The sequence below is a fragment of the Pezoporus occidentalis genome, unplaced genomic scaffold (genome assembly GCF_034315485.1).
Source record: "Pezoporus occidentalis ecotype Australia unplaced genomic scaffold, CSIRO_AGI_Poc_V1 ctg106, whole genome shotgun sequence".
NCBI lineage: Eukaryota > Metazoa > Chordata > Aves > Psittaciformes > Psittacidae > Pezoporus > Pezoporus occidentalis.
The window spans coordinates 1,945,769-1,973,174 of record NW_026912843.1 but is presented as its reverse complement, the minus strand read 5'-3'; the positions used below and the strand labels follow the sequence as shown (position 1 = coordinate 1,973,174).

General features: G+C 40.2%; 1 protein-coding gene across 13 annotated transcripts in view; it reads left to right on the top strand.

Moving 5' to 3' along the window:
• The window catches only part of IQSEC1 (IQ motif and Sec7 domain ArfGEF 1), a 348,548-nt gene that overhangs the window by 308,646 nt on the left and 12,496 nt on the right, over window positions 1–27,406 (top strand). For 12 of the 13 annotated variants that reach the window (XM_062620529.1, XM_062620446.1, XM_062620453.1 and 9 more), the window contains 9 exons: window positions 8,588–8,749; window positions 12,866–12,988; window positions 13,744–13,910; window positions 16,471–16,610; window positions 18,212–18,241; window positions 21,064–21,189; window positions 22,852–22,951; window positions 26,047–26,208; window positions 26,843–27,019. In XM_062620529.1, the coding sequence (XP_062476513.1) occupies window positions 8,588–8,749; window positions 12,866–12,988; window positions 13,744–13,910; window positions 16,471–16,610; window positions 18,212–18,241; window positions 21,064–21,189; window positions 22,852–22,951; window positions 26,047–26,208; window positions 26,843–27,019 (1,187 nt within the window). The remainder of the gene's footprint in view (window positions 1–8,587; window positions 8,750–12,865; window positions 12,989–13,743; window positions 13,911–16,470; window positions 16,611–18,211; window positions 18,242–21,063; window positions 21,190–22,851; window positions 22,952–26,046; window positions 26,209–26,842; window positions 27,020–27,406) is intronic. The other variant, XM_062620436.1, reaches the window with a different exon arrangement.

The window sequence follows — 27,406 nt, the reverse complement described above, 5'->3', positions numbered from 1 at the left end:
AGCCTTGGCAAATAGTTCTGAGAGAGCCAGCAGGTTTTTCGTGTATCTTGTCTCAAAGTGGAGTATATTTTGCTCTGCTGGCAACTGCAAACTCTTTTCCCTACTCTGTGAGAAATGCAGAGATGCAATGGGGTCAGAGGAGGTGAGAAAATCCTCACAGAGCATTTTGGTCCATTTATTTAACTAAAATATTTCCTCCTTTCTTACAAGCAGGGAAAAAAATGAGGCTGTCCACTGCCAAGAGAGGGAATAACGAGGAGCTACTAAATCTGCTATAGCATGATGAGTCAGGAGTGTTTGTACTAGCAAGGACATGTCCAGCTACTGCATTGCAACTGCTCCGGGTGTGCCTTATGATTCTCTGCACTGTGTTAAGTGCTTTGTTCCTCGAGGCTGTGCTTCTTACATAGAAAACTCCCATTTCTGAAATAGCTTTAAACTCTTTAATAAATAGCTTATCCTCCTTTGTTAGAATAACCCAGGCTTTCTGCTTGGACCCTTTAGCTGCCTGTTAGACACTTTTTATTGATTTGTAAGCACCTTTGGTTCAGGCTATAGTTTTCAGACAAGCTTGAACATTCGGTAGCAGTGATAATGGTTTAATGTGTGATTTCCTTTACTAGGAAATGATGATCCCGTGAAACAGATTGATCTAAAGATAGAACTGCTGAGGTCAGTTACCCAGTTCTATGAAACAGGCGTCCACAGAGTTTCCTCTCTTTTGCACCCCCACCAAACAGAACTGGGCACTGAGATCATTTCCTGGTTACATTTGCTGTTAATGACATGAGTGTAAATTAACTTTCAGTGCATGGAGGTTGCTTCAGGTAACTTGGTGTAATAGCAAGGAAGCAGTGACCTTCACAGCTGTGCTGGTAGCTTTTGGTCTTGGATGAACCTGAGAAGGTTAACATATCATTATATAGTGAGGAGAAGTCATCCTGCTGCAGGGAAAAATGCAGGGCTCTTACTCAAATACTGTGAGCAACTATCTCCCTGTTTCTGTGAGATGAGGGAGCTGTGTGAAATGTACTCTTTCTTGGCTTATTTTCCTGGCACAGGGACTTTTCCTTTTAATTACCAGAAGATTCAATTTACACCTAGCTCTTCTTCATTAAACAGTTGTGTAACACAAGAAAGATGCAGCTCATGATTCCCAGTCTGTTTCTTTAATCATCCTTTCAGCCCCCCTGCCTTGCTGCATAGTTGAGTGAGCTCTCACAAGCTGTTTTGGCAGTAGTTTTGGTAGTATTTTAAGGATATTGAGTTTTTCTTCTTTCCCAGAAGGTTTAAAATAGACAAAACAATTCTCTTGGCTTCATTGTGGCAGCAGTAGGATATTCAGCAAAGTGAAGGAAGAAGTACAAGCATAGAAAGAAAATGTAGCTGTCTGCCAGACGAAGGAGAATGTTCAACTAGCTTGTTGTTGCCAACTTGGCTATTTAAAAATATTTAACTTCTTAAATGATTCTAAGAAAAGTCTTCGATTCTTGCTACTAAAAAAGCCAGCCCTGGATTTTAACGTTGAACTACTGCTTAGGTTTGTGATGACAGTAGATGTTTCAAAATGGCATCTCTGGTATCAAAGGCAAGGAGGATGGTTCTTTTTTAGCAGAAGGCTGGCATCATAGCTGCATTAAATGCTCCACCCCCCAGATGAAAATGTTTCTTTGGCAGCAGCACGTTTGTGCAGTTTCTGTTTGTGGTGTTGACAACCTCTAAGAAATGTTTGTAGCTCTGGTTTGCTTGGTTCTAGATACACTCAGCTTATGGTCATTTCAGTGTAGCGTGCCTGCGTGTGCCTGAACGTGGACAAGGAACCACAAAGCACATGTGTGCCTTTAGCAATACTGAAGTTCCCAATTTCTTTCAGCAAGCTCCTCATCTTCCATTGGGTGAGTCCCATCCCCCTTTTCTCAGACAAGAGGGGATAAGAAGCCTGAGATAAGGCTGTAAGAACAGTACATGTGTAGTTGTTTGACATTGTGTGAGTAAATCCCTAGTTTACCTTAAATGGTCCTTTTGGCATTGCTTGGTATTGGAAACTAGACTTGGGCAAGCTGCTTCCCTTCCTCATTTGTTTATTAATGCTTCCATTTCACAGCTGTTATTGTCCGGGCATTTAAAGGGAAATACAAAGATTTCATGTGGTTTTGGATGCCTGTAAACTTCAGCAGGTCAGAAGTAGGGAAGGTTTTATACACCTTTGCACTGTGGTTTTGTTGACTGTAAATTGAGGTGGTGCTTGTTATTCTCTGCTCCTGTGGGCCAGCATGGATGTGAGCACTTTATCCACACTGTGGCTTGGTTGCTGCAACTGGTTGTGCAGCTGCAGGAGGAGCTGGACTGGATTAAAACAGCAAAGAAAAAAACACTAAAAAAACCCAAACCAAAACAAGCTACCACACCCCAAAAAACCCAACATAGAAAGCACAAACCTCATTTTTCTCCTAGTTCAGTTTGGCAGGCAGGCCTCTCAGCCCTGTGGCTGTTTTGGAAGAGGCTGATGCCTGTGCTGGCACTGCCGTGGTAGCACTCATCTATCTGCAGCACTTGGCTTTATTGGGCTTGTTTTGCAGTAAGACTGGCTGTACCAGTAAGTCTGGTAGATAACAGCAAATGCTACCCTTGTGCTCATCTCTTTCTTACCTTCCAGTGTCGGACTAAAACCTTCTCCTACCAAATTCACTTTTCTAACTCATTGCAAGTTTTTTACAAAAATAACATTTCCTATAGTTTTTAAAGATAACATTTTGAGTACCTAGGTAATACAAAGCCTTGTTCCCCAAGTACCACTAACCTTTGGGATCTGGTGTCACTTTATGTCCAACAACAGGATAAGGTGGTGTATTTCTGACCATGTTTCCTGTCATAGCTTGAAGAGCATCTGTGTGTCTGTCCCTGATCCTGCACTACCTGTTGGGTGGTGTGAGCATGGTGACCAAACTGGCTTAGGATGTCAGTCAGCAGAAGCTGCTGTCCTTCCCCTCTACAAAGGAGGAGCTGTTTCTGACCATGGCTTTTCCTGCTTTCTCAAACATTGGCAGGTCTTGAGCACCTCTCTGAACAGAATTCAAGCAGAGTCAAACCAGGGACTGGAATGATGTGATTTTGACAGTCTATATTTAGTAATTCATGGAACCTTAGGGCTGTTTGTTATCATTGGCAATCCAGAGTTGCTGCGGCAGCTAGCTGGTATCTATCTAGCTGGTAGCTAGTTGGCAGCTATCTTTGCAAGCTGATGATATTCTCACATGGTGTAAGTGACTGTAACAACAGCTATCATCCTGAAGTTGTCTGTCAGTGTTTCCTTCAACCAGGTGAAAGTTAATTGAAACAAATCATGACACATTCAGAATTAGATGCTCTCTTTACTAATTTGCTCGTGACAATAGAACCATTAGAAATGTAGTGCTTTTCCCATGCTTTTTATATATATGTATATGAAAAAATCCTTTGCGTTTTCTTCTGCTTTCTATGTATTCTTAACTTGGATAAGCATATTTCTCTTAGGAATGTACCAACTTTGATATTGTTACCCTATTTATTGTTCTTCTTTTGTATCCCGTAAGATAGATCATTTTTAGGAAAGCCTTGTACACCACTGACATTAGCAACACGCCCAAACACACAGACTTCTAGGTGACTTTACCAGATTCAACCTGCAAAGCTGTAAAACAAAAACCAACCCAAGCTCTCCCCAGTTTCCCAAGCTATAATCCCCCAACAAACCACCACTCTCATGAGATCTACACAAGTGTCAGCAAGGTCTGTGAATTTCCACTGAATTTATGCTGTCGGCACAGCATGTAGGACTTGCTGAGTAAATCAGCCCTCTCCTTTTCATTCATGCTGTCCCTGGGAGGGAAAGGCATTCTACTGACCACAGGAGACAGCAGGGATGTGCAAGGGTGTACTCTTGTTGTAGCTGTAGAAGGAATGGGGCTTTAGGAGGGGTGGGGTTGGGATTATTTTGCTCTTTGGGTTTTTTTCCTTGTTGTCCACATGTGATTTTGCACTCATCATTCTGGGAAATCACTTCCTCTTAAAGATGCTTGGGTTGGAACTTGATGATCTTAAGGTCCTTTCCAACCCTGACTATTCTATGATTCTGTCTGTTTCCAAAGAGTGCTGCAGGATCCAACTTGACCTCAGCAGCACACCAAGACAATGGTTTTGCTGGGTATAAGCAGCACTCTCTAAGCAGTGTGCTTTGTAAAATTTACTGGTTTGAGCTCTTACTTTGAAGTTTGTGTTACTTTCTCCATTAATGTTTCCCCCCCCAAAGTCGCTTTAAACCATCTTAAAGGTCTTGTTACTAATGAGTTTCTGGCAAATTCCTTTACCCTTCATACAACATCTGAAAATCTTACGTAAATATAGTGTTGCACGTCGTCTTGTGTTAGTTGATTTTTTTCCTTCCATTCAGTAGATTCCTTTTGATTTGCCTTGGTTGGGTATTTTTTTTACGATAGAAGACATATTTAGGCTTTCTTTTGGAAGCAACCCTGTGAACATCAAAAGTTCTTTAAATACACGTATCATCAGCTGTGTAAGGTGCTGACTTTAGAAAGTGGATTTTTGTATTAGTTCATGTATTCAAATCTGAAAATGAATGCTGTGCTTATGCAGCTTCCACAGCTGCTATTTATAGACTGCTCATCCTCCCTGGTACTGGGAGCTGTAATTAACAGACCATCACTGGGAATTCTCCTAATCACAAAAGACTCTCAGCGTTAAGTGCAGAATAGTCCACGCTCAACTCTGAGTAGGCAGAAATGGGGATAATGGATGTTGGATGTCCTCTCTGATGTTACACCCATGACCCTTTTATAGCCCACTCCCTTCTGCATCCAGAAACAGGGTAGGAAAATTAGGGTTTGGTGTAAAAGAAAGCTTGTCCATTCTTAAACAGCAGGTTTTGCCTGCAGGAGAATCCCTGTTTGCTCTTGTTGCCTTTTAAAACTTGCCCTCCCACCATTGTGTTAGCTTCTGGTATTTCTTGCCTTCCATTGGGAAGGAGCAGATGGGTTCCTGGTGGTTGGCTGCTACTCAACACCACAACCTGCATGCCCTTCTGGTGAATTTAAGAGGCAATTCCTTCACACTTAGTAATATTTGAAATTTGTGGTGATGAGGATGGCTTGAATTTCCATGAACCTGTTTAGTTCTTCCATTTCTTTGAATTTGAAAGAACATTGTATGCATTTCAACCCAGAGAGGAAGGCACCCCAGCTACATTTTTCTCTTAAACTATTATTAGCATCACTTTTAAAGTAGAATTTCATTGTAAGTACAGCACTTCAGAACGCTGTTAAGTACATTTTCCGTTGAATAAGATCAAGTCACACCTGAGGTTGAGTGGGAGGGAGCCTACAACAGCAATAAATCCCCTGAACCTCCCTAGCTTGCAGGAGATTGTTCTTCAAATAAGCTGTTTGACAAAATATAGTCCATATTTAATTCAATTTCTTGGTCAAGAGCATTGAATGAATTCAAGGTTTCAGATCATCAGCAACTGAAATTTAAGAAATTCTGTTGGCAATCCAGACTTCCAGAACAGAAACCAAACTCTGCATGAATGAGCTGAATGGGAAGGTAAGGACATACCCACTGGATAAGAAAATTTTTCTTCCCCTGGAATTTAATACCCACATTTAGCCACAGAAACTTATTTGATTGAGAACCTTATTTGTGCACATTCCCATATGACCCTTAACCTTCCGTGTTCTCCTGTGAGCCACATAGCATTCATTACTGAAATCACTGTGGGCTGCCTTGCTCCACGAGTGGTACCCTAACAGCTACGGGATGGTACCGGCTGCCCCTGGCTGCCTCTCCATCACACTGTCCTTTAGAGTACACTGCTGTGTACTGTGGTGAGGTACCAAGAGACCACCTGAAGCTACAGGTTCTATCATTGTGAACAATTGCCCTGCTAATGCTTGCCCTAAGAAATCCGTTAGCCCTGTTGTAGTAATGACTGTTAGAACCTTCAAAGTAACACTGTGGAAAGTTACAGTTCTTGTCTTAACAGGTAGTAAAAACTCCCTGGAGAAGCCCTTTCGGTCTTGAGCTCTTGATTTTCAGCAGTAGCTCTGTACCACCTTCGCTGGGTGCAGATTTCAAACTAATCTGACACAATTGTATTGATTTCTAGTTGGCAAATTCAGTGGGTAGGGCCATGGAGAAGAAGAAATAAAATTTCTTTCACCGTTTGTTTTCCCACTGATATTTTATTCACTCTGAATTTTATGCCACTGCTGCTATAGTGTGATTTAGCTAATAGGGAAAGAGTAGGCTTCATTCTTACAGTTCAGAGGTTTCAGGTACTGTTCTCTTGTTATCGTATTTCAGAGTTTACACTGCATCAATGTTCTAACTTTTGTAACACATTAGTCTGCTTTTAACTAATCCTAGACCTAATTTCCTGAGGCTGCACTTCAGAATGAATAAAATATCAATGGGAAAAGAGCTCTTGGTTTCCAGTGTATTGCTGAATGGATTTTTAAGTCTGTTTTGGAGACCTGCCTAGCCTGGTTTGGAGTGTAACTGAGTAAAATGATTTCATATTGCTGAGCCAGAAGCAGAGCTTCTTATGTGAAAAAGCATAAGGCTTATGTAAAATTACACAACTGCATAGGAACTGATGCAAAATAAACCACGTATCACCTTTGTGATGATTTTAAGTGTTCAAGCTTATAAGGTGTTAAGAATCCAAGTTGTGCTTTAGTACAGTGAGCAGTGATCCAGCATTTTGTGTCTCTCAAGTAAAGGCGATCTTTGGATCCAGTTGTGCTTTTTGATAATATCCTTTGGTTTGTGTTTGACAGTTGCAGGAGAGTAACTTTCCTGAGCTGGTATCATGCTGAATTTTATGGACAACGTAGCTCACTAGCAAAGCGGGGTGGAAAAAATGTTCCTAGCTTTGCTGGATGCTGTGAATTGAAATTCAGAAAGATCAAGAATTGTGAATAGAACTCAGAGCAAAGGTGGCAATTACATTATGTACAAGAAAAAGGGTGCTCTTTGAGCCTGAAGGAGATTCATTTCAAAGATGGTGTTTAGAAGGTGACGATAAGTGTAATCTTCCTTCAGATGAAAAAAGCCAGAAAGCCTCATGCAAAAAACTGAGATTTGAGAACTCTTTTTTTTTCGATCATATATATTCCTCTGATCCATCTAACTCTTAATAGGGTATAAAAAAGTGTATAATAATGTCATGTAGAAAAGTAGGAGACCTGAAAAGTGATGTGTTCAGTGGTGTTGTTTGCAATTAAAAACCCTGAAGAAGGGTTATGGTTGTATGATCAACCTTGCATAAAAATAGTACAGTCACCTTGTCCTTTGAAATTGATTTTGCTTGCCTTAAAGGAAGTATCTTTGAGGACATCCAGCATGCTGCAAAGGATTCACTCTTACAAGTGCACATTATATTATCATCCCTTACAGAATAAAGATGATGATAGAATTACTGGTTCTGCAAAAATATCCCCTTTATATTTTTAAAAGAAATTACAGCTGTTGTGTCACCCTGCTGGAAGAGGCAGCACACAGTATGTCCTGGAAGGGGAATTTTACATCACTTTGAAATATAAGCAGCATTTGCCTTTATAAACCATAGGGTTTTTTGTTAGAAACCAATTGCATCCCCAGCCATCCTCTACAGCATACACTTCTTAATATGTTAAAATAAGAAGCTTCAGCTTGCTTTATTTTGAGAGCTAAATGGAGACAGCTAAATCTGGGGTGAGGTACAAAGAGGTATAAAATACTGCAGAAACTCTGAAAGTGCTTGTCTGAGGGAGAGAAATCTGGGGCAATGGGTGTGTTAAAGGACAAGAAAATCTAAATGAGATGGGAGCTCCACTATTTTTAATTGCTTCTTATTGCATGACTGACTTTCTCTTTTTTCCCCTTAGTTTTTGTGCTCCCAGCTTGCAAGTTACACTTCTTCAGGTTTTGTTCAACAAGTTTAATTGTTGGCAGCAGGGTGGAAGCTCGGGGGTGTTCTTCACTTATTGTTCCTCAGCACCAGCTTTTTAGTTCTGTTTCTGGAAGTTTCATCTCTCCCAGCAACAGGAGCTTGTAGGAACTGATGTTGGGCTTTGTCTTTTGCATTGACAGGTGGTTTGACTTTCATGCCTGAAGCTGCTTGTGTATAAAGCTTCTGTTTGGAAGGGTTGTGGGGCAGGGAAATGTGTAATAACATGCAAAGATGTGTTTCAGAGGTGAACAGTATGTTCTAGAGCATGGTTGGAGTTGTCCTGAAACTGCAGTAGCCCATAGTCTTGTCTGGTGCGCCCCGTCACCCGAAACAGTCCTCACATGCACAAAGCAACTTATGGGAGTTGACTCCTGCAAATGGCTTCACTTGTTCTCATCTAACCTGTTGACAGTCTCTGGAAGATCCAGTCCAAGGTTAGAGGCATCTATGGTTGGACTCAATGGTCTTAAAGGTCTTTTCCAATCTAAGTGATTCTATATTAGTCAGAAGTGATTGGCAAAATTGCTGTAAAGTTTTAATCGAATGCCTGCAGGTCCAATGGAAGAAAATTAATAGCTCTGCATTGTTGTTTCTCCTCAGAAAACCTGAGAAAGGAGTCCAGTACCTGATTGAGCGGGGTTTTGTGCCAGACACGCCAGTTGGGGTTGCCCACTTCTTGCTGCAGAGGAAAGGCCTCAGCAGACAGATGATTGGAGAATTCCTGGGAAATCGACAGAAGCAGTTCAACCGGGATGTGCTGGAGTGAGTACTGTGTGTGGGGAAGAGCTCAGCCTGTTGTGTTGGAAGTTTCCCCAAGCCAGATGGACTAATGGTCTCTGAATGCTTTGTGCTTATGTCTGGATCTTGTTCTGAAGGAGAGGGAAACCAGACTCCAAGGGTTAAGAAAAAAAACATGCACATGAGCAAATATTTGTTTCTTTGTTTTCCCCTAAGTTACTGGTTTTGGTATTGATCTAACAACATACTTGCAAGGATTTATATTCCCTGTAGTCATGTACATTTACTCTAAATTTATGTTTTCATTTCATTGGCGTTAGACCATATTATTTCAAAGTCTTTTTCCTTCCTCAGGCACTCTAGTAATTTACTGAATGAAACAATATAATATGTAACATAAGGCTTCATCAGTAACAGAACATGAAAATCATTGTTACAGCCACATGGCTCAGCTGTTAGATAAACAGGGATTTCAGACTGCATGGGCAGACACTGACAAGATCTATGCAAACTGTTCTTTTCCAAAGGATTAGATAAACAAAAACTGGTTTAAAAACCAAATAAATTCAAAGCAGAAAATTAGACTTTTAGTAGCTTGGTCATAAATTCCATAAATGAACCTTATATGTAGAGTAGACCAAAAATGAAGCTTCATTTTAAGAGGGTGTCCATTTAAAACATGCATTCTTTTAGGGCCTTTGGTTTTTTTTATCTGATATACTGACCTGTAAATTCATTGTGGTCCAATTTTGTTCAATGAATTATGTAAACATGTAGTTAGATGTTTAACAAAACTGCTGAGAATGAACACAGAATCCCCACATCTTGCCCATTGAGGAAGACCAGGAAAAATTCTGACCACGGGTTTTAACCAGCATATAATAAAACCTGCACTGAAATTTGCACTGGTCTGCCGATGCACTCTTGAGGACTCAATATTGATGCATAATATTGATAAATCCTCAAAATATTAAGGTTATGGCATCGTGATACAAAGTGTCTGCCAACACCTTGTATTTTCTTTGCATAGTTCTTACAGACTGCTCTTACTGGCTTCTAACTGCAAAGATGTTGGTCACATTCTCTACAGTCATCCTGATCTATTGTGCTGTCAGAACATCTTATCTCAGATTCAAGCTTGAATGCTGCATTAATACAGCTAATGGCATGTGTATATATCATAGAATCATAGAACAGTTAGGGTTGGAAAGGACCTTAAGATCATCTGGTTCCAAGGTCTTCTCTTTCTTTCTTGTGCCTTACTGAAGGCTGCCTTCTTATAGCACAATAACCAGCATAGAGCAGCAGAAGAGCCTATGCACCACATCTGGCCCTACAATACAGAGTGACGGAGTATGGCTTGACTTTGATGCAATCCCTCCTCAGCATGAGTCAGTATTAGCTGCTTGTAATGGTGGGCTGGATTTTGCAATGATGAGTCAGACTGGGGTGAAGACTTTCCGAAGAGTGGGTGTCTCCTATTTTTTTTTAAAGAAAACAGATCAGGTCAAGACGAGATGTGGTGTTGTTATAAACAGATGTGGTGTTGTGAACTTGAACAAATCATTTGCCCTCAGTCTCAAACAGACTAGCAGAATATGAGTAAGTAGAAGTGTGTCTCTGCTGAGGCAGATGCTGTATCTGTGGTGAGGTGAATTGTTAAGAGTAAGGTCATAATCACCTACCTACAACCCCACAGCAGTACTTTCATTGAAATAACCTGTTCTCCTGTAAGCTGTTCAGCTATGCTTTGGAGCAAGGAGCATCCTGTAGGCAGTGCTGTTCTCTTGATAGTGTTCTGAACCTCGCCTGCAAAGAGGAACAAGGTATTTTTTTCTTAAAAAGAGACAACAGAATAGTATTTCAGCTTAAATACCACATGTACAGATTGCAGGTAGATTTCATCCATCTGATAATAATTCTGGGTTTTGTTCAAGTTTTCCAGAGCCTGTAAGTTAGGGTGTTTTAACGGCTTGAAATCTTCTTTTCACTGGAGTTCAGAAAATATTCAAAGGGTAACCTGAGTATTTGACCAAGAGCTGTATTCTGGGCCTACTGTAGTTGCTGCCTGGTGGCAGCTCAAGTGTAAAGGCATTGTTTGTATGCTGTGGAGCTTGCATAGCTGGCATTGGTGGTGGTGCCCTGGCCAACATCTGTGCACATCAGACACTCTCCGCAACACACTGCTGTCCTGTAGTGAGCCCCAGAGTCCCCCTCTGCCTACCAAGAAGTGCTTGATGGAATAGAGATGCAGCTGAGGACCTGGCCTTCTACTGTCTTGACTTTGCATTAAAAAACAAAAGGACACTCACTCAAAGAATAAAATAAAACCATCATAAGGATCACTGTTAAAAGTGAGAGGGAAAGCATGCCATTCTGCTGCTGTCAGGACTTCGTCATTTCAGTTCAGTACACTGCACAGTTCTGTGCAAGAGTGCCAAGAGAGAGAACCAAGGCAGTTGGTGGTGACCCAGCAAATGGTACATTCCATTCTTCTTACTTGGATTTTGTAGAGAGGTGGTAAGCAGCGGATGGTTCCCAGGAAGAAGTTTCAGTTCTCTGCCTCCTAGCAATGGTAAAGCCTCACTGCCTCATGCTTTTACCTGACTGGGACGTGTAACAGTGCTAGGGGAGATGTGGTCATTCAGCACAGGCTTGTTCACTCAGAGTAATGTATGTTCTCGCGTTCTCCTGCAGTGACTATAGTCACATTCTCTTTATCATTATGATCAGGATCTTATTATCATCAGGGATTCTCATTTGTTAAGTATTGTTAACAAAAGCTAAACAAGTGTGTCTGATCTTACTTTCATGTTTCCATTTGCTATAATGACTAAAATAACTTGTTCCATTTTTGTCATTAGATAGCCATGAGCAAAGTTTTGTTTACTATTCTGACATACTTGTAGAAAAGTCCTGATTCCAGTTAAGAGCATTGACCATGGTGGTATACCTGCTGTCTCCATAGCTCATGTAAAAGATGAAGACCCCTCCCCATTCTGTTGTTGGCCAGCAAGGTCCTCAGTTGCTCTCATTTCTTCATTTTGACTATAGCATGTCTGCACATGTGCTTTACACCTTTGAAGGAGAGAGCAGCTTTTGAAGGTGTTACAGAACTTATAATAGGTGGGAAGGCTGTGAGCATTATTGCAGAACTGATAATAGGTTTGTAGGCGTGGGCTGGAAAGAGCGTGAGAAATGCCAAACCTGTTTGTGTCCTCCTGCTTCTGCATGAAGGGAAAAACAGTCAAGGCAAAGAGAATAAATTGCTTTGGTATTAATGTGTGTTAGCTACAATGTTAGTAGAAGAATAATGTGAGCTGCTCTAATTTATCATTGTACAGCTATACATCCATGAAAAGGCTTTAAAAACTAGATTGTGCTTTCTCTCTGTGGTTTCTGCTTACAGTGCTGTTACTTGCACTGATTCATGTCTGGTTATTTGAAAACTAAAAGCTAACTTTAAAGAAAGGAAATTCATAAGCTTCTGTTTTTAAAGTAGTCTCCAAGTATTAGAATGACATAGTTCATGTTGATTATATTAAACTGGTTCCTATTTTATTTGTTGTTAGCACTGTATTTTCAGAGCAAGAAGCAATTACTTAGAATGTTAACTGAAAGACACGGCAAGTGATGGGGAAATGAGACTTACAGCAAGAGAGTATCCAAACAAGATGATTTTTTTTCTCTGTATGCAAGAACATTCCTAGACACAGGAGCCATTTGGTACAAACAACTGTGTTTGCTGCAGGCTGCTTCAGATAGGATATTTTGAGCAGTGTAAACTATCTGTTATTATTATAGGCACTGTGATAATTGATTGGCCTGGAAGCACAAACCGAATAATTATTCTTGGCAATGGTGTATCACATTGGTCAGACATTTGTCATTCCAGCAGCTCCTCTGCTACAAAAATAATAAGGGCCTGCTTACATATACACATTGATCCATTATTTGTACTCCTTCCTTCACAGCTTACCTGCAGTTATTGCAATTGGTCAGATTTTGAATTTTTCAAACAACTCCATGAATCTCTAAGAGAGATGAAAAATTGAAAGGGTTTTTTGGTCTCCAAATCTTACCTTCAGTACTGTGTTGTTAGAAATTAAAAGCCATAATGGCAATATGTTTCTCTCCTAGCTGTGTCGTGGATGAGATGGACTTCTCAACAATGGAACTGGATGAAGCACTCAGGAAATTTCAGGCTCATATCCGTGTTCAAGGGGAAGCCCAGAAAGTCGAAAGGCTCATTGAAGCTTTCAGGTATGATGCTGAAATAAATTACTCAGTCACCAGAAACCTGCTGATGTCAAACTGGGGAACTGGGAAAGTGAAGTAAATCTAAGTTATTTCCATGCTGATTTGCAGTGTTCTTGTAAGCTACATAGTTTCAAATCCAGCATGTGATTGTGGTGGTTTTGCTAAGTATGAAATGGGAAGTTTTATTTGCTGGTACCATTCAAGTCTGGCATTTGTAATAACATAGTGAGGCTTCTCAATTAAAAGTTCTTTCTGGCATCAGTTGAAAAGATATTCCAAGATCTTTGAATGTCTCTGACAGTGTATTTGGATATAGTAGTTCATATGAGTGCAATACAACACCATTTACATTTTGGAGTATATATGCTCAGCCTTTCATTAAGCATTTCAACAACAGTGGAATAAAGAGCCTTAACTTATTAAAACTAACACAAGTGTACTTGATCAAGGGCAGGATGAGATGTAAATCAGCATCTGGCAGTAAGCTAAAATCAATGCTCTGTTCTTACCTGGTGTCAATGGGAATTACTGAAAAAATAAAAAGGAATACTAAAGTTATTGCAGCTCAGAATCTGTTCTATGTAAAGCTGCAGTGCCAGCAGAGAACAAAGCCTTCCACATTCTAGGAGTGGCTTATAAGCTAAACACATGTATGAAACACAAATAATAGCTTGCTCAGCTTCTGGGGTATGGGAGTTGGTTTATTTGGTGGAATCAGAACAGTAGCTCTGACAGCTTTCACTTCTGCTTTTTTACAGCCAGCGATACTGTATCTGCAATCCAGGTGTTGTGAGACAATTTAGAAACCCTGATACCATCTTCATTCTAGCCTTTGCCATCATACTGTTAAACACAGATATGTACAGCCCAAATGTGAAACCAGAACGCAAAATGAAGCTAGAAGATTTTGTCAAGAATCTAAGGGGTAAGTCAGCTCTACTGAGAAAGGTCATGAAAGCTTTTCCCTGTAACTGTCACTGGGGAGACACCATGTATTTTCTGGGATAAACAAAAACACAAGGCACTTGATGCTGATTTCACCTGACATAAAACTGCTGTCATTTTTACAGGCTCTAGCTGTTTCTGGAATAATGAAAACAGAATTAAGCATATAGTCTTTTGTCATATCTATCTTGTCTTTCTGAGTGGATGCATAGTCAGGTCCTTTTATTCCCATATATATACATATATATTAAGGAACAGAAATCACTATGTCATGATGAGAACTTTTGGAAATAAACTAAAGATTTAAACTCTCACGGGGGGGGGGGAAATCCCAACTTCAAAACCTCCCTAAAAGGTTCACCATAAATAGCACATAAGGTTTCATTTTGATTTCTTCATTGGTATAATTTTTGATCAAGAAGCTACTTGCTACTCTATGGCACACCCAGACTGCAATTAGGTTGCCAAAAACCATGGATATTTTTTCAAATCAGTGCATCAGATCTTTCTATCCTGGTTCTTTCTGGTGAAAAAGAACAGGTTTTATGAAGTATCAGCTCACCAGTGCTCAGCCATGTCTAACAGGAAGCAGTCCCTGTAGAGCTGAGCAGGAAGGTCATGCACGAGGAGCTGGTGCCTCCTTTTGTTCCTGGGCACTCAAGGAAGAATGGATCAAACAGCATTTACCTTTTATCATGGAGGAGCACACAGATGCTAGAGAAATAAAGTGAGGCTGAAGTCACCATCCCCTTTTCTCCTTTACAACAGTTTGTGCCTATAGGGAAAAAGCAGCTTTTACTGTAGTTCCATTACTGTGTGTTTGTGCAAAGGCCAGGAAAATTGCCTGCTCAGTCATTGCAGCCCTCTCCTCCTCCCCACCCCCTGCTTTTAAGCACAGAATAAGCACAATTTAGTGTAGTCCCCGTTCTTTGCTGACCATGGCTGTAGCAGCATGGCAGCAGAACAGGCACCAACAAGCATTGATGTGTTGTGTAACAGCCATTCTCTCACTCACAGCTAAAAGTGGGCTGAATGGCAGAAACATGGAATCCGGCTGCTTAATATACATAAAGATCCTGGTGCATCTCAGAGGCATGGTAGTTTGTATTCCTGTGTGCATGTGGAACTTGCATTTTAGTCCTAGTAAAAACAAAATCCTTGTGGGGGTCTGGAATTTCAGACTGTGGAAGTCCTGGTTGGTGATTTCATTCCCTTAGATTTCTATAAGATAGTAGGTGGTTTAGCTCAGCAAAATATAAGTTAGTGTTGAGATTTTACTGTAAAGTCCTCAGAGATTCAAAAAGGCCTGATATTCATCTCTTAGCATAATACTACAGTTATATTTGTTGTATTGAATACAGCACATTCTCTGTGAGCCCTACCCCAAATGCCAGCAATTCCTTATGGTTGTAGGCATTTTTGTAACAGGCTGCCTTGCCTGTGACTGCAAATGACTGGATCACACAGGGTGGTCTGTGGAAGACTTGCTGATGTGGAACAGAAAAGAGGCAGTTTTGCTTGCCTCTAGTTGCAAAGAAACTGTACTTTATCATGGTGAGCAGTTGTTCCAGTGGACGACATGATATTCTATTTTGGCTTCTGAATGGGAGATAAGAGTTTATTGCTTTAAAGCCTGTTTAAAAAATAGATATGCATCTCACTGTCCTCAGGAAATCCAGCTGTAAGTCACCTATTGAAACTGGACTCCTTCCACTGCTATTAAAAATACAGGATCAAGCATTCAAGCCATACCAGTGATCATCACAGAGTGCTAAACAATGACACTGTAACTAGGCTATTCTGATGATTTGTTTTCCAGAGTAAATGAATTGGTTTTGAAATCACACAGGAAATATCAGTTAAATTAATTTTACTGGGTGATGATAAGGTTCTTGTGTAGGAAATTATTCAATGAACAGTGTTGAGTAATATGACAGAGGCAAAACGGAATGGTTCTGCTTCCTCCCAGTGGGTTACTCCTAGAAGGAGGCTACATGGAGATTCAAGTGTCTAAAGGGTTATTTAACTTATTTGAGCTTAGATACCAAAGAGGAAACTTGAAAGAAAAAAAGAATAAAAACCCCAAAGCATAGGAAGTTAGCCTTTTTATGGCTTAGTTTTAGATCAGAGTTGTGAAACAAAAACTCAAACCTGTGTAATTTCCATCAGTGTCTTGGCATATTGGAGGCAAAAGGCTTTTGGGCAAAAATGGATGCTTCGGTGATGAGTAACATAACTTCCACAAGGACTGCATAGGAGATGTGAGGGGACAAAAGTCTTGGAGGCTCTAGAACAAGCCAGCAGGAAAAAGCACAGCACCAGTCTTGGGCAGCATGGGCATTAGTGTTAGCAGAGGAAACAGATTGCCTGTGGTTTTACCCTCTCCTTGCCAAGAAGCCTACATTGCTGAGCAGTACCAGTGTGTCTTCGAGCACTCAGAGCCAGGCTGATAACAGAAAGTGTTGGCTTCCCATGGCAGGGCATTGGAACTGGATGATCTTAAGGTCCTTTCCAACGCAAACCATTGTGTGATTCTGCAGGTGTGGATGATGGTGAGGATATCCCCCGAGAAATGTTGATCGGGATTTATGAGCGAATCCGCAAACGGGAACTGAAGACAAATGAGGATCACGTATCCCAAGTGCAGAAGGTTGAAAAACTCATAGTGGGAAAGAAGCCGGTAAGTTCACTTGGCACTGCCTGTCAGTTCCTAAGGAGATGTAGGGCAATGTACGGTATAGACAATACAGAATTATTAGAAGTTGCTTAGAAGTATAAATTGTTTAGAAACATAAATTAGCTGATAAGTGGCAAAAGGCAGAAACTATCAAAATAATTATTTGCTATAAGGTAGGATTTGATTTTGGACTACTCCCAGTGCAGATGGATTTTGCTGTTGCAATCTGGTATTCATGAGTAATGAGGTCTTAAACTCTTTATGGGAAGCTTTACAATTCTGGAATGACACTGAAATATCTGCCTTTTAGGCAGCCCTCATATTTCTTTCAAGAGAATTGTTTTGTTAAAGTGATGTTGTAGTGACTCCTATTTCAACTTTTGTGCTACCAGTTGTGGCTCCGTAAGTTACAAGGGTAATGGAGAACTCCTATTCACTTCAGCATCTTTCTCAGCATAGCAGCTAGCTCTGTGAACTGGGGCTTGTAAGGCGAGATTGTGTCCTTTTGTCTTGGAACTTTCCTGGAAATCAAATCCCAGGATTCTAATGCTGGGTTTGAACATCCAAAGACACCTCTTGGTTTGTTGTGGGGAAAATCCTGAAATACTTTGCTAAATCAATGAATCTTCAAAGGATCTGCTGGAAAAGGAGGAGAAATGGAAGGCCACAACATTTTCCCTTTTGTTTTAGGAGTTGAGTGGACACAGAGCTATCAAGACCAATATTTTACATTCTAACAGTGGTATCTAATGTGGCGAGGGACAGTGGATACTCAGCCTTCCTGAATTCTAGTCCTAGAGAGTCATCTTCTGACAGTGTTCACGTTAGTAGCCCGAAAGGCAGCCCAGAATAAAGCCAGAAACATACTAGACTTGCATGGGTTTGAAGCCCTACATCAGGTTTTTTATCAGCTCTGGGAGCTTTATTGCAGCAGAGACTGATGGCTTGAGGGATTTTTATTAAGACAAAGAGCACGGATCTCAAGGTTTGTAATATCCTCTCAGACAAGCCTGAACGTGGGGAGGGAATGAGGGACCGCCAACAAAAATTAAACATGTCATTTACTTCTGTTTCCCAGTAAGGAAATATTGTGGAGAACTCTTAGAAGAGGCAGAGGAGAAAGAAAGCAAAATTCCCTTAATAAAAGCTTTTATATATAATTTTGAGGAGAAGGGAAATAAATATTCTAAAGTCAGTATTTGACAGTCACCTGTGCTTTCATATGAGACTGATTTTCCAGAATTGTTGGGGGATTTAGGTTTATATATAGGCTTCTGTGGGAGATGGGGTTGTTCCTTCATGGTTCTTTTCTTGTTCAGGCATGTGGCAATTCAAATCCTAAAACTATTCTCAACCTTGTAAATTAAATGGGATTAAGAAAACAATGGCTCTGTGGAGTTCTAGGTTCAAGGATTCTTCTGTTGAGAGACTTTTAACTGTGTGAAAGAAACTTTAGGAAGCAGACAACAGCCTTTATTGATAGAAATATTTGTTTTTACTTTATAGGCATTTAGTCATAGTCAGACCGTGACTGTTTACTTGCTATGATACAGTACTGTGTTTCTCTGAAGTTTAACGAACTTGTATATGTCTTTCTACTGTAGATTGGATCTCTGCATCATGGACTTGGCTGTGTAGGTATTTCTCTCATACTCCTTCCAAATTTATACTAACTTTAACTGGCAGCATTTTCTTAAACTTGCACTAATGCATTCTGTTACATATTAACTTCTAAAAAATGGGGCTTCTTTCACAAAATATTCTCCTATTGCTGTAGTGATAACACTCCGAAATATAAACACTTCCTTAAAAATCTGTTTCCCAGAGACTGATGGTTGTATTGCCAAGGGTTTTCCAGACCTTTCCTTAGTACACTTTTTCTGCATTTCAAATGCCATTATCACTGTAGAAATAAGACAGCCAGGAAGGAGTGAACAAATCAGTAAACCTATAGTTGCACCTTCACTTTCCCCCTGGGCCCTGGTGTGTTAATTCTCTCTGGCCCGTTTCAGTATTGAATGATACTCTAGAAAGATATTGCCAGTTAGTTTAACAGTTCTCTTCTGAAAGGTCATGGACATGGAAAATATTGATTCCAGATTTAAACTGTAGGCATATTCAATAACAATCCTAAACCTGTTCTTCTATTGCACTGTTCCACTTGTACCATTTCATGGTAACATTATTGCAAGCACTTTTGAGCAAACACAGAAACCAGCTCCTAGCAGAGGAGTGAAATGTAACTGCCTTATCCAGATTTGATCCTAATGATTTTATTGTTTAACTGCACTGTGCATTAGTATCTTCAAGAGGGACAATCCAGAGAATCATAGCATAAGCCAGGTTGGAAAAGATCATCAGGTCTCACCATTTCCCCAGCACTGCCAAGGCCACCACCAACCCATGTCACTGAGGGCCTCTTCTGCACGGTGTGTGAACACTTCCAGGGACAGTAACTCCAGCCCTGCCCTGGGCAGCCTGTTCCAATACCTGAGCACCCTTTGGGGAAGAAATTGTTCCTCATCTCCATCTCTATCCTTCCCTGGTGCAGCTTGAGGCCATTTCCTCTTGTCCCGTCCCTTGTTCCTTGGGAGCAGAGACTATCCCCCTTCTGGCTCCACCCCCCTGTCAGGCTGTTGCAGAGAGTGGTATGGTCCCCCCGAGCCTTCTCTTCTCCAGACTGAGCCCCCCACACCCCCAGGTCCCTTAGCCATTCCTCATCACACTTGTGCTCCAGGCCCTGCACCAGCTCCTCAATGTCTCTCTTGTACTGGGGGGCCCAGAACTGAACACTGTGAAGAAGGAACTTTAAACTTTCTTTTTTTTTTTTTTTTTAGTCTTTTATTTCTTGCTTTTTCTGTGTAAACAATTAAAATCATACAAACCTAGCTTCACATTCCTCAGAGAACTGCCTGTCACTGTTCCATGGATGCATGTCTAGCAGTACCACTGGACTGTAAAAACAAACAGGAAGATGTGACCTTTATAAAATAGGCTGGAAGGGAATCTTACCAGCTCATCTATTGCTGTGAGTGAAAGCACTGGCTGCAGTTAAATTTCAATACCAGAGCTCACTGTAGTTGTCTGCAAGTTTATAGGCTCAGTGACTCTCCTTGGGGCTTTTTACCTTGCTGTAGGCAAATCTCCAGCTGCCGTGTGCTGTCTGGAGCTAAGCTGAGGTAGGAGAGAATGAGAACATGAGACATTCATTTCTGATGCTTTGCACTGAAGGTTCAGTTACCAGAATAACCTGAAAACAGAAACCATTGCTTTCTCCTGCTATAACCTGAAAACAGAAACCATTGCTTTCTCCTGCTTTCTTTCACCACATTGGCTTCTTTAGAACATGGCACATTTCTTTCTTAAATAGGTTCTCCTTGCAAATCCAGGGAGGATTATTAAATTCATGCCATAGGTAAATGAAATGTAATTAGTATTTTATCTGTTATTAGCATGGTTATCATTGGATTTGGGGGAATAAATGAAGTCTCACCAAATGACTTGCTGACCAACCAGGAATGAGAGCAGATAGTGAACCCTAAACTCTTCTAACAACTTCAGTTTTGGTTTGGGGTTTTTTGCTTCTCCCTGCTCATGTAGAGGAAGAAGCAGCATTAGCAGACTTTGACTCGTTTCCTTGACCTAGTACATCTTTTAATTCCCATGCAGAATGCGGACTTACAAAGAAACATAATGTATAAATGAAATCTATGTCTAGTTACCAAAGAGTATTCTCTACTTCAAATTTTTATAAAGTTAAAAGGATTTCTTTTAATATTGTTAACAAGATATCAGCATTTGCATTTGGAAGAAATGCATTGTGTTGAGGAGGAAAACAGTATCTCTGGAGACAGCTTCAGCAGATAGTTCAAATCAGAAAATAGAAAATTATTCTTGGTTTTCTTGCCAGCCTGAGCAAATAAGCCAGACTGAAAGTGCATTTACTTCTTCCTGGTGTCACCATGTCCTTGGTATTGGGGAATGAACAAACTGGCTTAATTCAGTGACTGACCAAAAGTAACATACAACATCAGTGTATTCATCTCACAAAAGCTAAAGTTGCTTTGCAACTTTTCTCCTAATAAAGATACGATAAAATGCTCAGGAAAGCAACATCCTTTGTTTTTAGCTTCCACTTTCTTAACCCTACGGTCTTTCAGGGCTTTATCATTCCACAAAGTGAGACTATCCCCAGTAAAACTTTCTCTGGCATCCATATACAAGAATGTGAGCTGTTAGAGAATGTTTTATACAAGAACTTTGAGGAAGCTGAAGTATCATGCAACTTTGTGGCATATAAATCTTTATTTCTCTGTTGTTGGTATATTGATGAAAAAGTCTTATGGCCTTAGAGGTAGAAATATTTGAGGTATTCAGAAGAAGGCTGTGGGTATGAAAGATGCTCCTTCTTGGCTACCCCTTGCTCTGTTAACCATGACTATTTATATTATCACAGGTCCTCTCGCTACCCCACCGGAGGCTGGTTTGCTACTGTAGGCTGTTTGAAGTTCCAGACCCAAATAAACCTCAGAAGCTTGGACTGCACCAGCGAGAAATATTTTTATTTAATGACCTTCTTGTGGTATGTATCTTGGGGTGGACAGGCTGCTAGTGAGGTGTTCAGAATGCCTGGCTCCAGGGAGCCAGCAGTGATTCAGGGCATGAGCGTGCCTAAAGAGAAATATCTATTACCTGTTACTCTGCACTCCAGAAGGCTTGGTATGATTGAGGTTTAAATCTTCCTCATTATACAGAATTTGCTCTTAAACTGAAGCCGTTTATTGATTATTGCACTCTATTGTAAGAAAGTACTTTGAAGCAATAGCTTTTACCATAAAGAAAAAATTACATCCAGGTTACCCATTTCCTTACTGGGTAAACAGAGACATTCTTTTCCCCGGGAATAATGAATTCAAGTTACTTGTGGAAAAACAAAATTACATACTACTTCATATTCACAGATGTTCTATGAACCAGACGTGTTTCTTCTTTGAAATGGAAACAGGAGATGTTGAAATAGGTTTTATAGTTGACTTTACTTTTCAGTGTGTATTTAATTTGACGGGTCTTTTGCAAAACAGACATACAAAACTGGTGACAGCTTGGAATTATTTGGTTGATTTACTCTTCAAAATAAGAAAATTTGTTGCACTGTATTTGGAATGTATTTGGCTGTTACCTGAGATCCTTAGAACTAAACTAAAAATGTGATGATTTTTAATGAAAAAGGCATGGCTCAGATGCACAACATTATTGTGTGTAATTTTTACATCTCTTCAGACCTTAAAACCAGGAAGTAAACGACTGTAAAAAATATCCTTTCAATTGTGAGTGTAGCCTTCTAGTTGTAAATGTGCTTAGGTGTAAAATGATGGAACATTGTTGTCTTTGGGTTACAAGTTTCCTGTCATTTTTTATTACTTTGATGTCAGTAGTTTTATCAAACTGTTTTGGGACTAATATTGAACAAAGCTGTCAGTTGACCAGGTGCCATCACCAAAAGTTAAAATTAGAAAGAACTAGTAAAAATAAACCTCTTGCGTTTAAAGAGAAAGAGTGATTGCATTCACACTTTAAGAGAACCCCAAAATTGATGGCAAGTCGTAGCATGTTACTTCTATTGTAGCAAAAAGTGCGTGCTGCCACAAACTCAGCTGTGATTGAGATAGGTGCTGTACAATCATCGGGAAAAGAGGGGTCACGGATGATGTAGTGTAAGAGAGTCTTTGGAGGGGCACAGAAGTGGAGCAAGTTTAGAAGGTCACAGCACATGAGAATAATGACTAAGAATTAAACTTGTCTGAAGAGGTCTATAGGCATGTCCTGCCCAGAGTCAGACTAAGAAAAAAGCATGAGGAAAAGCAGCTGAGCTTTTAAAAAGATCATTTAAATACGTTTCTGCTGGCATGTGCAGTGCACAGTATGGATGTGGGGTTTTTGTCAGGAATTTCAAGTAGAATTCTGGAGAATAGAGAACACAAAGGCTTTGTATCTGGATAAAATATTAAACCTTCTGGTGAAGAGATAGCAGTGCCTCAAAGCGAGCTTTGTTCCTTCAGAAGTCATGGACTAAATATATCAGATGCATTAAAAATGAGGGAAAAATGACAGGTTGCTATTTTCTGGCAGATTACAGCTTTCTGTGGTATAAAATTTTTCCTCATATGCTAACTGTTAACAATCATTTTCCACAAACACGTATGGTCAAAGGGATATCTCACTTGGTTTATTTGATGACTTTCAGGTGACCAAGATTTTTCAGAAGAAGAAGAACTCTGTTACATACAGTTTTCGACAGTCGTTTTCCCTCTATGGAATGCAAGTTCTTCTGTTTGAGAATCAGTGTAAGTCCTTCCTGTCTTTTTTAGATAACCATTTTATTCAGACAAAAATACAGAAGGCAGTAAAGAACTGCGTGAGTGAAAGGGATGGACAGGACTTGATTCTGAATTTAGGAATAAAATTGCTCTCAATTTAACATAGCCCTAAAGTTTAAAACTTCAAAGTTTTTAGATGGTGTCAGCATAAGAAACAGCAAGACTGCTGTTAAGTCTTTGGGGTTGTAGTCAGAAGCCAAATCTTGCTAAATGTGTTGGTTGTGAATACTTGTAAAATGTTTGAAAAGAAACAAATCTATCTGCTGCTGAGACAATGGTACAGTTAGCTGGAACTGAATCTATGATAACAAGTAATGGCTCTCATAATGATATGTGTAACTCAAAGCACTGTTTAATTTGTTTCCCTGATTTATGTCCCAACTTCGTGCCTAGGTAATGCATACTCCTTCAAATATAAATGCAAAACAGAGTCTGGATTAAAGTTTCCATTTTGCGATACCTCTTGTTTATGTCAGTTGTAATCTGCATCAATCAACTCTTCTTATCTTTAATGCTTGTCAAACATAGTCTTACCAGACAAAATCCTGACTAAAAGCAAATAGTGTGTTAATGCCCTGATTTTAAGCCCAGAGACAGCATCACAACTACACAGCAGAGCACAGTGGTCAGTGTGGCACACGGGGAGACGGTCTCCTTGACCTGACTTCATGGTTTGAAAACCAGGCCTTGACCTTCCCGATCAGCTGGATACAGTTCAGTATGACATTCAGCAGTTTCTGTGATTTTCTGTTGTGGAAGGCTCTTAGTTTTCACTTGTCCTTGAGAATGTGCTCCAATGCTCATCTCTCTCAAAAGAAGTCACTGTTATTGAGTCAAAGCATCTGGGGATTTCAAAAAGGAAGATTTTGTAGAGCTTGCAGTAGTGATGTAGCTTGCAGGTTATTTATATGCAAACACATTCATTTTCTCTCTTGTGCACGCATTATATGATATAAAATTCATTTTCTGAGAGGAAGGCCAAATACTTCTATCCTGGATTTTGGTGAAAATAGGAGAATATAGAATTCCTCTGATGTCAAGTTAAATAAATAGTTTCAAGTTATGAAATAAATAACTATTTCATAAGCATACCAAACAGAAGCACTCCATTCAAGCAACTTAAAAATAGCTGTAGAGAAACTAGGAATAAAGGGTTGGCTTCCTCACAGTGAAGTGGAAGCATTGTCCCTGAGATACTTCAGTAGGAGTAGTTGGGCTTGTAAGGTGAATTCACTACAGTGAGTGACTGAGCTGATTACATTTCCAATATCAGTGCCTGTTAGGTGGAATGAAGTATTTTCCAGTTGGGAAAGAGAATTATTCTCCTCTTTTGGTTTATAAAATTCATATGCTTGGTTTCCCCTGTCCCCAGCAAGCTCTGGGGTATTTTGGACAGAGCCATCACACTATTCAGTCGATCTGTGTGTAGCAGCTGTCAGAAATGCCTGGTTTCCACTGGATAAAATTTCCTGTCACTAAAGCAGAAGCAACAAAAATACTGGTTTGGCTACCGATGGGTTGAGCAACATGATTGGTGTTGATGATAGAAGAATTGACTTCTAATGATAGAAAATGTCACCCCACCCCTCAAGTGATGCACTGCTAACAGCAGAAGCCAATTCCATTGGATGGAAAAGCTGGGAAAGGAAGAATAAGGAGAATGGTGTCATAGATCTCTAGTAAACAAATAGGTCATAAGGGAAATACATTTTACATTTGCAGTCAAAATCATTGACAAACTAGAAGGGGTGAGCAGCTAGATCACTGCAAAGAGAGTGTCCCTGAAGCCAATAAATCCATGTTTCCTGATGCTTAATCAATACAATGTGGAGAAGTACCTCTGCTAATCAAATATGTTTGTGTGTTTAGAATGTGGAAGTTTGTTCTTTGTTCATATGTGAAGGTGGCCCGTGTGACTGGGGTTACCAAGCTTTTTTCTTCAGTTTCAGAAGCTCTTTTGTTTCCCCTAACCCCACGTGGTGCACTTTCTGGCAATGCTCGCTGCCTCTCCAGTGTCAGTGCTCAACACCCTATGTGGTGGTTTTGGCTGTGTTCTGAGTGACAGCAGCAGACACCTTGAGGTAGCTGTTTTATATGATTGAGGGTAGATGCATCTGGTCAGGAGCAGCAGGTCAGCTGTATGTTACCTCTGTGCAAGACCGTGATATCAGACCTCAGCAGAAGCCTCAGATTCTTGCTTCCTCCTTCTCCTCTGTACCTTTGGGGCTTGTAGTAGTTGGGACCTTTTTTCACCTGAGAACGGACTTGCTTCACTTCTAGTTACAACAGATTTGGAAATTAAGATGTCCTTTTAATAAAGCATTGCATTTGCACTTTTTTCTCAGTATTTTAACTCTCTTTGACACCTGATGGCTTTGAGGGAAGAGACTACCTTCCATCATCTGCTGGTTCTTAAGAGAATGAATTTCTAGTACATGGGAGCACTTGAACTTCAGGCTGAATACTTCAGTGGGTATTTGAGAGCTTTAGCAAACCAACGTCAGGCAGTGGAGGAAATGTTGTGAATTAGAATGTGCACTTTGAGACTTTCTGACATCCTATTTCCGCAGGTCTGTGCTTCAAGCAAAGGGTGATGCTGTTTTTGACAGCAGAAAATGTCTTCATTATAACCTATCCTTCTGTAAACAAACCTCTCTCAACCAGGAGATAGTTGCAACCAGCTGTTACAATTTGTATTCTCAGATGTGCAGCTAGAAAAGAGGCAAAGAGAGTTCACTGAAAAATCTGCCTTTTATTGTGGGGATGTCCATAATATACCCTAAATGGTGGGGTTTTTTCCCCACTTGGGATTTTCCTTTTATATCATACATTTTATCTGAGGGGTAACAGCTGCATAAAGACTATCTTTCAGTATTTATTCAGCATCTTGACAGTTAAGCAGTTCTGGTGTGTCTTAGGGAATTTCATTCTAATTCTGTGCCTTTAGACTTTTCTTTCTCTGACTTTGTCCTCTGGATGTTAGTAGAAAGTTTTGGTGTGGTTTTTCTATTAAAAGTAATTGGAATAATAAGAGCTCAGGTTTTCCTGACTTTTTCTTCTAGATTATCCCAATGGTATTCGGCTCACATCAGCTGTTCCGGGAGCAGATATCAAAGTACTCATAAATTTCAATGCACCAAATCCTCAGGACAGGAAGAAGTTTACAGATGATTTGAGGGAGTCAATTGCAGAGGTTCAAGAGATGGAAAAGCACAGAATAGAGTGTAAGTACAAAGGTACATATGATAGAGCATTTTCGAGGTAATTGAAATAAGAAAATCTTGAATACACAAATAACCCATGAGAACTCTTTAAAAGTTGAAAATAATGTGGGTTTTTTCCATGGCTTTGACTCTAGGAAGAGAGAAAACCCAGTGATATCTGAAGCTGCAGCTGAGTTCTTGGGCTACTATTTACTGCAATGTAGCTGCAGTGGAAATTCAGCCTGTACAAACTACAAACAGGAATGGCCAGAGGAGAGCTGGATTTGTAATTTGTAGGATCTATTACAGGAAGAATTCTAGGGATAATTTACATCACTGAAATGCTCAGTGATGGCCCTTCAAATAAGTTTTTCCGAGTTTGTGACTAAACATGGAATTTTACCTTCTGTTTCTTCTCAAGAGGAATAGCCTTTCTTCTGTGTATTGTAACATAAAGCTGTTAGTACAGGGGTGAAGTTCCTCTCTGGCATCTAACAGTGCCCAAATGAACTCTTATCTATTATTCACGGTTGTACATGATCACATAGAACTATGTAATCGTGAGGGTTGGAAGGGACCTTAAAGATCATGATGTTACCATGTCCTTCATTATACTCAATAAAAATGAATTGCAAAATGATTCTCTTTGTTTCAGCTGAACTCGAAAAACAGAAGGGTGTGGTGCGACCAAGCATGTCTCAGTGCTCTAGCCTGAAAAAAGACTCTGGCAATGGGACACTGAACAGAGCTTGCCTGGATGACAGCTATGCCACTGGGGAGGGGCTGAAGAGGAGTGCACTCAGCAGCTCCCTGAGAGACTTGTCTGAAGCAGGTAAGCACTGCCTCCATCTCCCTGCTCCGGCTAGTGCATGCAAAGGTGCCTGAGGGATGCATAGAAAGCCCAGTGCACAGTGGGCTTCCAGAACTAGTCATACTGAAACTTCAAACGTTTTAAATAGCTCCTCTTTCACAGTTGGTGTTTAATATCTGTTTGTTTCTTTACCCTTGTTCTATTAAGCAACCACTATTTGAAAGCATTTAAACCGTTGTAGATTGCTATGTATACTTTTAAAGGAGAGTGAAGACAGAGGAAAAATTGTAAGTGTTTTATAAAAGTAGTGATTGACTTGTGCTAGGAGTAACCCACTTAGTTTTCCTTTCTTTTTTTCTTCCCCTTTGCTTCTTCCCCTTCATACAGTAGGCTTAGAAAGAAAATAAG